The sequence below is a fragment of the Triturus cristatus genome, chromosome 3_1, assembly GCF_964204655.1.
Source record: "Triturus cristatus chromosome 3_1, aTriCri1.1, whole genome shotgun sequence".
Lineage (NCBI taxonomy): Eukaryota > Metazoa > Chordata > Amphibia > Caudata > Salamandridae > Triturus > Triturus cristatus.
Window position 1 is genome coordinate 621,094,450 of NC_140583.1, and position 12,240 is coordinate 621,106,689.

Here is a 12,240-nt window from a genome sequence, read left to right on the forward strand (position 1 = left end):
CTCTCCAGCACACACATGTAAACCTATCAGTCACCCCTAAGGCAGGCCCTATCAATCCTGAGGGCAGGGTACTTGGTTTCCATGTGAGGGGGTGCCTCTGCCTGAGCAGGGCCCCTCTGCAGCTCTCAGAGTCCATTCTCTGGGGCTGTTTGTGAATGCGGTCAAACCATATACTCTTAAGTGCATTATAACCTCGCTGTAAATTCTAACTCTGGGATGGCTGCATCAAAACATGTTGTTTTTGGTGTCAAATGCTTTGGAATCATACCCCCACACCAGTAATTGGTGTGGAAGTATGATCCCACCCTTCTAGAGGGTTAGACATGTACCCACTGTGGAAACACAGTAGAATCCTGAAGAGCCCTGGCATCACAAAATGGATGCCACCAGTCACAGACATTGGGCTGCCCTCCTGCTGCTGACCGAAACTCGCAGTGGAGGAAGCCCAACAATAGGTATCCTGTCACAGGGAGGTGTGACCACCTCCCAGACAGGGTTTAGTGTATTGTGGCTGGGTGGGTGCACTCCTAGAGTGCTTTGAAGTCCTGCACTGGGGGAGCAGTAGGCTCCTCTGTGCATACACCAGTTCAAACCGGCTCAGGGGCTACCTGCCCCTGCTCTGGTGCAAAACTGGACAAAGGGAAGTGGGTCTAGCCACCCACTCCCCTGACCCTCCCATAGGTGGGGGTCACAGAGCTAGTCCCTCCCTTCCTTCTAGTATAAGTTAGGGAACCCTTGCCATTGCAAACTAGATATCCCTGGACGACACTCTGAAGAAGAATCCCGGACCTTCGTTGTTCCACTACCTCTGGAAGACTGAAGAATCTCCCTTGGAGTCAAGGAGTGACTCCCCTGCTTGGGAGGCACCCAATCTTGCAATCAATGGTCGCAAACTTTTCCACTCCCGCCGGAGTTCGAGGTCCCTGCATCCCAGGAAGAGGATTTCCTGACTTCTCCAAGGCCATCGTGAGTCCCCAGCGACGCTGAGGCAAGTGGACCCCACGTGTGATGAGGAACCGCAATCCCTGGGTACCGGGCACTATTTTTGAGTGCAACCCCTTCACGACGTTCTGCGAACCTGTGCTTTGGGCCACATATGGTCCAAGTCTCCAGCAAGATTTCCACTGAAGATCAGAGGCCTACCCCGTCCTGAGTGACCATGGGCCCCTGTTGAGTGAATCATCCCAAGGTGTCTTCGCGATCCCTTGCCGGTTGGCTTGTGGGTCCCGAGAAGACTTTTCTACAGTTCCAAAGGGCTCCCCTGGTTGCTCCAGGCCTGCCCTGACTTACCCTCGCTGAGTGAGTCCCTCAGACCTTGCTGGTCTGTACCGCTGACTTTTTACACTTTCCACAATACTTGCTGTTGCCAAGGCTTGTTAGCTCCAATCTGGCGCCGACACCTGAGTAAGCTGCAGACTTCGTGGCACATGCCGAATCCAACTCCTGGTCATCGTCAACGCCTCCTGGACTTCGTGGCTGAAGAGTCAAGACACCCATGGATCACCTGAAATCACCCAATGACGACGGTCTTCCTTGCCCCGGGTCACTGCCAAGTGACTTTGAACACTGTCTCCACTGCTTTCAGGTCCTCCTTCTTCTGAATCCAGGCTTGGATTCCACCGGACACTTCTCCTGTCTTCACAAGCAGCAAGTCTTCTTTGGCTCCCATTGAAAACGACGCCGCGACCCGACACCAAAAGACACCTAAACACCCGGCTTCCCTGGGTGAGGTAACTCCAGCACTACGGTGCTCCTGTGGGTGTTGGCTCTAAAACTACTTACCCTGTAAGTGACTTGCTTGTAGACTCTCCCGAAGTATCCTTAAACTCTTAAATTTCCAATCGCGACTTGTTCCATTGAAGTCAATTGAGATCCGCGGCTGTGTTCTCATACTGCATGCGTCTCCCGTGGGTCCTTTACTTACCTGCTTTGGGTGGATTAGTGAGGCCCCAGCACTTCTGAAGGCCCTAGGCCATGTCCCTTCTCAAGTCGTTATTCTTAAGTCTCTTTTTTAGTATATGGTCTGGTACGCCCCTAGGGCCCCAGCCATATTTGTGCTTAACTTGTTGAGAAATGTTAATTTGTGCATATGTTCCTGACTTCTAATTTCATGAAGAGATTAGCAGAGAGTTGTTAGTAATAAATACATATATATTTTATATATATATATATACCTGTGTGGTGTCCTTTCATTTAGTAATTCAAGAGATTATAAGGTAAAACAAGCTGCTTTACATTCCTCTAAAGACTTAGCCTGAAGGCTACTCTCCACAGCTACCACTAGGATAGCTTTCTTTAAAAAGGTTGTCTTAAACCTACTACCATAAGAGTCGAATTGTACTGGTGCAAGGTGGCCACTTTAACTAGCGACCAGCATATACCAGGCCAACTTCTCACAGTCAGTCAGTCAGTCAGTGAGAGAGAGAATGAGACAGTGAGTCAGTCAGTCAGTCAGTCAGTGAGAGTCAGTCAGTGAGTCAGTCAGTCAGTGAGAGAGTCAGAGAGTCAGTCAGAGAGTCAATGAGAGTCAGTCAGTCAGAGAGTGAGAGTCAATCAGTCAGTAAGAGAGAGATTGAGAGTCAGTCAGTGAGAGAGAGAGTTAGTCAGTCATTGAGAGAGAGAGTCAGTCAGTCAGTGAGTCAGTCAGTCAGTCAGTGAGAGAGTGGGAGAGTCAGTCAGTCAGTGAGAAAGAGATTGAGAGAGTCAGTCAGTGTGAGAGAGAGTGAGAGAGTCAGTCAGTGAGTAAGAGATTGAGAGAGTGAGTTAGTCAGTCAGTGAGACAGAGAGTCTGTCAGTCAGCCAGTGAGAGAGTCAGTGAGTGAGCGAGTCAGTCAGTCAGTCAGAGAGAGAGAGTAAGGGGCATAATATCAAGGAGGGCAGTAATATTATTGCCGATTTAGCAGCAGAAAACTGCCGCTAAAGCGGCGATAATGGGCTTGATAATATGCCGCAGAGAATTCCAATAGAAGCCCATGTTCACACCAGAACATGGGCTGTTCTCTGCCGCTAAACCGGCAATAATTTTTAACACCGGCCTTGATAATATGCCCCTGAGAGGGTCAGTCAGTCAATCAGAGAGTCAGTCAGAGAATCAGTCACTCAGTCATAGAGTCAGTTAGTCAGTGAGAGAGTCAGTCAGTCAGTCAGTGAGCAAGAGATTGAGAGAGTGAGTGAGTGAGAGTGAGAGTGAGTCAGTCAGTCAGTGAGAGATTGAGAGAGTGAGTCAGTCAGTCAGTGAGAGAGTCAGTCAATCAGTTAGTCAGTCAGTGAGTGCAGGTGGTGGAGGGCACAGAGAGAGGAGGTGGTGGAGGGCACAGAGAGAAGAGGTGGACGGCACAGAGAGCACAGGTGGTGGAGGGCACAGAGAGTGCAGCTGGTGGAGGGCACAGAGAGAGGAGGTGTTGGAGGGCACAGAGTGAAGGTGGTGGAGGGCACAGAGAGAGGAGGTGGAGGGCACAGAGAGAGAAGGTGAAGAGCACAGAGAGAGGAGGTGGTGGAGGGCAATGAGAGAGGAGGTGGTGGAAGGCACAGAGAGAAGAGGTGGTGGAGAGCACAGAGAGAGGAGGTGGAGGGCACGGAGAGCGTAGGTGGAGGGCACACAGAGCGCAGGTGGTGGAGTGCACAGAGAGCGCAGGTGGTGTTGGGCACAGAGAGTGCCGGTGGTAGAGGGCACAGAGAGAGGAGGTGGTAGAGGGCACAGAGAGAGAAGGTGGTAGAGGGCACAGAGTGAGGAGGTGGAGGAGGGCACAGGGAGAGGAGGTGGTGGAGGGCACAGAGAGAGGAGGTGGAGGCACAGAGAGCGCAGGTGGTGGAGGGCACAGAGAGAGGAGGTGGTGGAGGGCACTGTTTGCGATTCCCAATGGGGTCGCAAATTGCATGCCTCAAGGAATATTAATGAGGCAGTCGCAATTTGCGACCCCATTGGAAATGGCTGGCACTCCCAGGGATTGTGGCCTGCCTAGGGTCAGCAGACCACCATGTCTAGGACTGCTTTGTCATTAAAGTGTTTTGTTTTTTTAAATGCAGCCCATTTTCATTAAAGGAAAACGGGATGCATTTAAAAAAGAAAAATGAAACTTTTCAGTTTCATTTTCTAAGGGCCGGCAGTGGTCCCTGGGATCACTGCCTGCTGTTACAAAATATTTTCTCACACATTCAGATCCCTTCCCGTTTGCGAGTGGTTTAACACCCTCCTAAACAAATCATACATTAGGTAAGGACTCGCTTTTAGGAAGGGATGCCCTTGGCATGCCCCATCCTAATAGCGAGTCGCTAACCCTATTTTACGAGTCGCTAATAGGTTAGCGACTCGCAAAATAAGGTTAGTACATTGGGCTGACCTACTTTGCGGTCGCAAAGGGGCCAAAATCCCCTTTGCGACCTCAAATAACGGTCGTGCATCTGGGCCACCAAAGTAGTCTGTCTTTCGACCTGATTTGTAAGTGTGCGCCCCCTTCCATCTTATCCCTTAGTCTGCTTCGATCTTTCTCTGTCTTTCCCTCTTTCCTTTCCCAGATAATCTTTCTTAATAAAATAACATTGTTAGTGAACTAGGTAGATTCGAATATACTTCGTTTTTATCAACATATGTCTCAGAATGACATTCAAACCAATCGTCGACATGTTGTTTATACTGTTATGACGTACAACGTAACTATGCTCTGTATTTCATGTCTTTCAATAAAAATGTAGGAAGTAAAAAATATCGGGTTCTTACAGTTTGAAGTATCTCTCCACGTCAGCTTGGGCATTTCTGATAACATGTTGCTCTTTTTTTAATTCAATTACGTTTTTGTGATGTATTATTCCGTTTTGCATGTATTTGAGCATTTGATCTGTTATATACAAGTAATTGCCTCTGTGGCGCAGGCTAGAGGCATAATCAATCGCACCTCTTGCAGCCAAGAAGACAGATGTTTTTAATGGCAGAGGCAGCCGTTGAAAGCTGCGACTTTTCCGCCGCTGGCACCACCATACGGGCACGGTCCGGCTGGCACGCCTCTTCTGACAATGTCCCCTTGGTATCGCACAATTCAGAGTCTGTAACCGCACACCCTCTGCGACAAATGAATCCGCGAACAGCCCTGGCTGCCAACCGCTCCAGGCACGTGACCCGCCGCTATCTTTAGCCGGGTCTATTTGCGTGACTGGGACATTTCTTTCTAAGTTGCTCTTTCGTTTCTAGGGGACGAATGGGACTCACTAAACAATATCGAAAGACGAGCAGCTCTTTGGAAAGGATGAAGTGATAGCTGCGTCTGGAGTGGGACCTTGCAGACTCCCAGAGCAAGGTTTGGGCCTTGTTAAAGTGACAACGTCGGGCCTCTGGTGTCGCTCGGCGTCTCGTGATCGCTCGTGATGGGAGAGCTGCAGATCAATGTGGAAGGAAGGTTGTTCAGGGTGGAGAAGTCTTTGCTGGTGAGGAACAGTGAGTACTTCCGGGCCCTCTTCGAGTCAGGCATGCGTGAGAGCACCCAGGAAGAGATCCATCTGCGGGGGTTCAGCTCTCTGGGATTCCTCACCCTACTCCGTGTTTTGGGTGGCGAAAGGCCCATCCTGGATGCTGAGGAGATTTTGGGCGCCATCGAATGTGCCGCGTTCCTGCAGGCTGAGCCCATGGCCCGGCACTTGGAGAACCTCATCAATTCAGACAACTGTCTACTAATGTACCAGGCTGCAGCGACCTTCGGCCTCCTGGATCTCGCCCATGCCGCTGCCCTCTATATTCGCGACATGTGCCAGGACCTTCCAGAGTACGCCGACGGGCTGCCTGCTGACATGCTGGATTACGTGGAGAAGCTCCTGCCCAGTACCTATGTGGCAGTCGGGGCACACACCCCGACCTTTGAGTTCATGGAGGATGTCTCCAGGACCATCTGCTACTTAGACGAGGATGAGGATTGCTGGAGAGCGCTTGGCTGCCTTCCAGACAATGCTAGCACCTTCCTTGCCGGCATCACCACATTGGATAACAAGATCTACATTGTGGGTGGAGTTCGGGGCGCCAACAAGTTGATTGTTGATCTGAGCTTCTGCTATGATGCGGACAGGGACAGCTGGAGTCAGTTCCCAAGTCCGCAGCACCTTCGCTATGATGTTGCATTGGTGGGACACGAGGGCCACCTCTATGCCATTGGGGGTGAACTCAACAGGGTGTCGCTGAAGTCAGTGGAGCGGTATAGCGTAACTTCCAATGCATGGGCCTTTGTCTCAGATCTACCCCAGGCCGCTGCAGGGGTACCATGTGCCAAGACCATGGGGCGGATCTTTGTCTGCCTGTGGAAGCCTCTGGACACCACCATCATCTATGAGTACCATGTGGAGAATGATGCCTGGCTACCCCTCACCTCCATCAAGAGGTCCCAGAGCTACGGACACTGCATGGTTGCCCACCGTGATGACCTGTATGTGATGCGCAATGGGCCATCGGATGACTTCCTGCGATGCATCATTGAGTGCTTCAACCTCAGCACGCAGCAATGGACTGCACTGTCTGGCCAGTTTGTGAATAGCAAGGGGGCCCTATTCACGGCCGTGGTGCGCGGGGACACGGTCTGCACTGTCAACAAGGCACTGACTTTGCTCTATAAAATAGAAGACAGTACATGGAAACCTAAAAAGGAGAAGGCTGGCTTCTCTAAGGGAGGGTCCTTACACACATTTCTACTCCGGCTTCCAAAGGGGCGTAAGAAGCTTGAAACTTAGACCAATGGTGACATTTTTATTTGACTCAAGTTCAGAATTAGAAGAAATAGAGAGGTTCTGATGTACACTAAGAACTGCCTTCAGGAGTGGTGTCTCCTGGTTCCTACGAAAGGTGGATTAGTCTGTGGGAAATTTGGAGCTTATCTGTCAGTCGGGTGCCTCTTGAAGGCACCGGGGTATGGGGACAGTCAGTCACATGTCAGGCACCTACCTTCCTGCCATGAATGCCATACTCTTTTCCTGACATGAGACTGACTTTGCTTTAAATCTCAGAAACCTCCAAACCTCACTGTAAGCCAGATCGACCCTGATCCATAATCGTCATTCAAACTTCTCCCCAGCCAGGCAAAGCATTTTGGGGCCTTTTTGGACTGCAAGTGTGAAAGGAGACATCCTATAGGAAAGAGTACATTATAGAACTCAAATTGAGAAGTCACCTTCTGTCACTTGGGTGCACAAGTACCAATGTCAAATGGAAAAAATAACTTTTAGGCTTCAAATCATGACTAACATGGCATTACATTTGGTAATGACGCAAAAGCTGACTGTGGCTCATAGATTTCCACAAAATGTCAGAAGCCTCCATTTTGTGGGCACTTCTTTAAACCTCTGACTGTTGGGTAAGTGTTTCCCACTCAGAGTTGCCCTTTGCAGTTCCTAGCTGGTCAGCCTTGCCATTCACCTGTAAAGTTAGCAGTGATGACGGATTGTCGGTGCACATGGCATCAGAGGTGGCAGGCAATGGAAAGCCAGCCCAGAAATAACCCAGAAGGATGGTTTGCCTGACGTGTAACTGAACCCGTCAACAATGCCAGCTTTTGAGGCATCAGACTGAAGGGGGAGGGGGGCTACATTTTTCTTCCTTGTCTATTATTTACAATTGTCTGGTGGCTTAATGCCAACTAGTTCATGGCATGGATATAGGCACACATATAAAAGCATGGGCACACACACCCACTTATCTACACCAAAATAGACATACATTATAGACATACATATGTAGACACATATTCAGATATTCACACAGAGATATACATACGGGGAAATACACAGAGATTCACAGTCCGATCGTACAAACACACATGCATACACACACATACATGCACATAGAAAAACATGCATGAATGTGACTAGATATTCGCACGTATATAGAGGTACACATATGCAAGACATAAATGGCCAGGGGCACAGTCACACAAACATGTACATACACACTCCAATGCACTCCCAGATGTTCGCACATAAAACTAAACACACATGCACACATAATACAACAGACGCATGCACGGCCAAGGGACACAGACACACACACACACACACACACACACACACACACACACACACACACACACACACTGTATCAAAGCATACAAAGATGCATAGTACATATCCATGAGGCACATGGACACGCATGTGCTTACAGATAGCCACAACATGCAGACACATTGACTGTGGCAGTTCTGATTACAGACGTCCCTTGTTCCGACGTTAAGTGGTCCAGCATGCATTTATTTTACAGCTATAGACGCATAGAACTATGCGATGTAGGCGATCAGGTAAGCCGTGAATATTTTATTTTTTTGGGATGCTTATTTTTCCAGTAAAATGCATTGCTGATCCGTTGACTCAACTTGAAGGTTCTTTGCCACTTTTGTCTCGTTGAATTTGCTGAAAGTTCTGGCTGCAGAGCACCTGATCTTTGATAAACACTAACATGCTACCACCACAGGTGTTGGAGGGACTCCCTGGGCTCGAGGCCAGCAGCTACGCCTTAGTTGCCAAGCTGCCCCTCCAATCCAAACACAAACTTAATCCGAGGAATCCCCGATAATCTTTTTTTGCTATGTGCTGAACGAGGCTCTGGTTACTAGGCGTGCGTCTAGCAAAACGCTGAACATATACATGTTGTATAAATTAAACACGAGCCTCGTACCAGTAAGTATCTGTCAATGTAACTTTGCACATGTAATTTCTTAGAGAAATAAGTATATTGTTCGATCTGTGGAAACCTTAGATATTTAGCTGCTAGTCAGATATTTAGCTGCTAGAATGCCGAATTGAATGTTTTTAATATGTTGATCAATATGTTCCAGAGAATTTTTTCGAGTGAGTGTTGTGAGATTTTTAATGACTGTAACGATGAAACGTCACCATTTTTTTTTAAGTACCCCACATAGGGGAGAATAACCTTGTTTCTGACAGCCTTAAGGTGGTTCAAACTACCATCTTTTTCATTAAATGTATTCCTCACTGCATCCTCCCTTTCCAGCTCATTTTTTTGCTTCCTAACTGCCCCCAAACATCCATTGTATGCAAGAAATTCCGTTTCTGCTAGCCAGCAATACGCCGCCATATTTTACCAAGCTGGCCCTCTGTTTTACTGGACTGCAGCTCCACCAAGCCATCATCAGGCATGTCATCTCTTCCTCCAACGCCTTACCACGCTGCTCCGCAATGCAACAATCTGAAATATCATTAGACTGCAATTCTCTGGCCTATAAGCCCCAGAACTTCACACGTTGCCTCCTCTAAGCCAGTAGAGCTCACCCAAAGCATCACTGCTCCCGCCCAACATCCATACATTCCATCTCTCTCTCCACACTCAGGTCAACACAACACCACAGTGCTCAGCAGAGGGACATCACCACACTAACCGATCGCCAGAATGTCTCTAGCTCTACACTGGCACCCCAGATCACGTTCCTTTTCGCTTTTCGGTCAAGTACTCGCATAACTAATCATAAATTCAACATAATTTAGTCGCGAAATAGATGTACACAGTGACGTAGCGGGGGGAAGGGGCGGTCTGCCCCAGGTGGCACGAGTTTTGGGGACAGCGCCCACCCCACTCTTACCTGTGGCCATCACGGGGTGGTAAGGAATCGCCAGCACCCCCCGTGCTTACATGCAGCCGCGGGCAGCAAACTCAGGGGCCGCCACGGGTGTCAAAAGGTCTTGCTTTGCTACGCCACTGGTTGTATGTATTGTACCATTATATTTCTCTCAAGTACAGTAGCCAGAATAAACAAATCCGACAGTAACCAAGGCTGTCCTCCTCACTGTACCAACACATTACCCACTCTACTGTTTAACACAGCCACCTCACACCATCCAACCACTAAAGTGCCAAAGTCTGCCCTCCTCACCCACACAGTCCCACGACAGGGATCAGAAGAGAAGCCTTTCTACAAATTCCATCATCATGAACTCAAATTCTGCTCTCATCTGCCAGAACAATAGGCATTTAAACTACATAAATATTTAGAGAAATACCCATACACCAATCAACTTCAGTAACTAACCATTCTGCACTGCCGAAAAACAGACCAAACCACCACCCACTGCATTGTTTTCCAGAGCAGTACTTAAGCCTAGCAGAATACATTTCAGGTCAGCTACCCCTTGATCATCATAATGCCAAAACAATCATGTCCCCCCAACCTAGCAGCACATTATCAGAATCTCCAGAAGCCTGGCCTATATGCAACAAACAGGCTGCCTTCACAAGTGCATCAACATGCCCAGAGCACCCAAATCTCTCTCCACCTTCCCCCGCCAACTCAACCCAGTGCCCAGTAGTCTGAATAGCATAACACCTCACAATACCCAAAACTTTAAATATTATCTGAATCCTTGGTCAGAAGAGAATTATGCTTCCTTCACAACAGCCCCTCAAACCAAACTCCTCCTATCCAAACTGCAAAGCACCCTACATGCCCCCAAAGTTCCAACCTGAACAGTACACCTGACACGCTGCTATCTAAACTGCGAACTAAAGAGCAGGGTAGTAGATATTCCCTCAAAATACTAATTCTCTTTCCACCTCCTAACTCCACCAGAACACTGTCATAGAACAGCACCAAATGGCAGGTATCCACTAAAATGTTCACATCTCTTTCTAGCTCCTGACAATCACACTAAAATATATAGCTACATAACCAACATCTCAAACCAACCAGCCTAAAAGCCTCTAAATACCTCTCAACCTCTGACACAGAAAAGATCATCAGGGTGTAGATTGGCCAGTAAGATTCGGGGGTGTGAAATCAAATGTACCAGCGAAACAAATTGTTGGCAACAGGGTGGAGGGGTGAATTGACCAAAGTCTGAGATAGACTGTTCACAAGAAAACAGAGTTAGTGCTTATCTGCTTTGGGTGGGCCTCTGTTGAGAGTGGTGCAGGCGTAGAAAAACAATGGTTGGAATAGTACTCAGAGTGATTGCCAGCGGTTTACTATTTGCAAGCATTCATCCTATAACTCTTTACTTGTTGGATTGTCAGTAGTATACCTGAAAACCTGAGACTGACACAGCTTGCCAAGCTTACTACTGCCAATGCTTGTGAGTTCCAAAAGGCAGTACATTTAAACCCATTCAAGGAGTACCTCTGTGGATTCAGATTTACTACTTATTTGGTAAACTAGTCACTATATATATTTAATTTCCCAATCCAAAAACTGAAGAAAGTTAAACCCACACACACCCCACCCTCGAAGCTATGCCCCTGAACATCATAATATAGCCTTCAGAAGAGAACCTCAAGACAACTAACTATCTCTAAAAATTAAACTATTTCCCACATCCCTACTGCACACCAACATCGCCTTTAAAACTGAATAGCACGTAACAAAAGCTCAGACTATCACTGATACCAACCATAAATTAGTGTCAAACAAGATCCTTTGGATTGGGCACAACATGATTGAAATTTTGCACAATTCAGAATTCACATACGTATCTAAAAACATACTGGGATGACAGTCGGTAGCATTGTGTGACATGTGCTTCATCTTGTATTCTTTGCTCTAACCTGCTGGATACCCTCTTAACATTTCACTGTGTGATACCAGAGTCACAAACACCACTAAAGAGTCAACTCTAAGTGTCTTCTAGTAAATCCCAAGCCTCCAGTTGGATAAGAAAAGGCATTTCAATGAGGGTGACTTCAACGTTGGTGGCCGTGTCTCGTATTTCGAGGTGCAGCCTTTTTTATGAGCTCCCTTTAGTGACCCCCCTTGAATAAAAATCATGTAGTCCCCATAACAAAGCCTTTCCTTACACCCAGTGTATGAATGCATGCCCCCTCTCCTAAGCATTGAACTTCTGTTGGACATCCATGCCCTTAAAAGGAGTTTTTTCTTTCATGCCTGGCTATTGTGGTAATCAAAATGATATAGAGAGGGACCCCTTTGCCTTAACAAAGGAAACTTGTTTTTTACTGGCTATTGTGGTAAAACACAGCAACTTTCTTCAAACAGCCTCTCAAAAATTGACTGGAAAAGAAACATTTGAAGTTTAACCAATACTTGTTTCTGTTAGGGGCCGGACATGTCTTTAGTGCCCAGAAGTATACAAATAAAGAAATCCTCCAGTCAGTGCCTTACATCATCCTGATGACTTACATGGACCCTCTACTGGTGGCCATTCTCCTCCAGGAGGGACCTAGCTGAGTGATGCTTTTTTCACATTTTAACCTGCCTGGTCTGCCTGAAGTGTTTGCCTCTCTGGAAAGAAGGACCCTCAGCAAAAAGTGTA

At 47.7% G+C, this 12,240-nt stretch overlaps 1 protein-coding gene across 1 annotated transcript; it reads left to right on the plus strand.

Annotated features, from left to right (window-relative positions):
* The first annotated feature begins 5,200 nt into the window (after positions 1 to 5,200).
* On the plus strand, positions 5,201 to 8,945 carry KBTBD13 (kelch repeat and BTB domain containing 13). Its single transcript, XM_085644568.1, has one exon. It carries the CDS (start codon positions 5,359 to 5,361, stop codon positions 6,703 to 6,705), a length of 1,347 nt encoding a protein of 448 aa, XP_085500694.1. The 5' UTR covers positions 5,201 to 5,358; the 3' UTR covers positions 6,706 to 8,945.
* Positions 8,946 to 12,240: the final 3,295 nt, after the last annotated feature.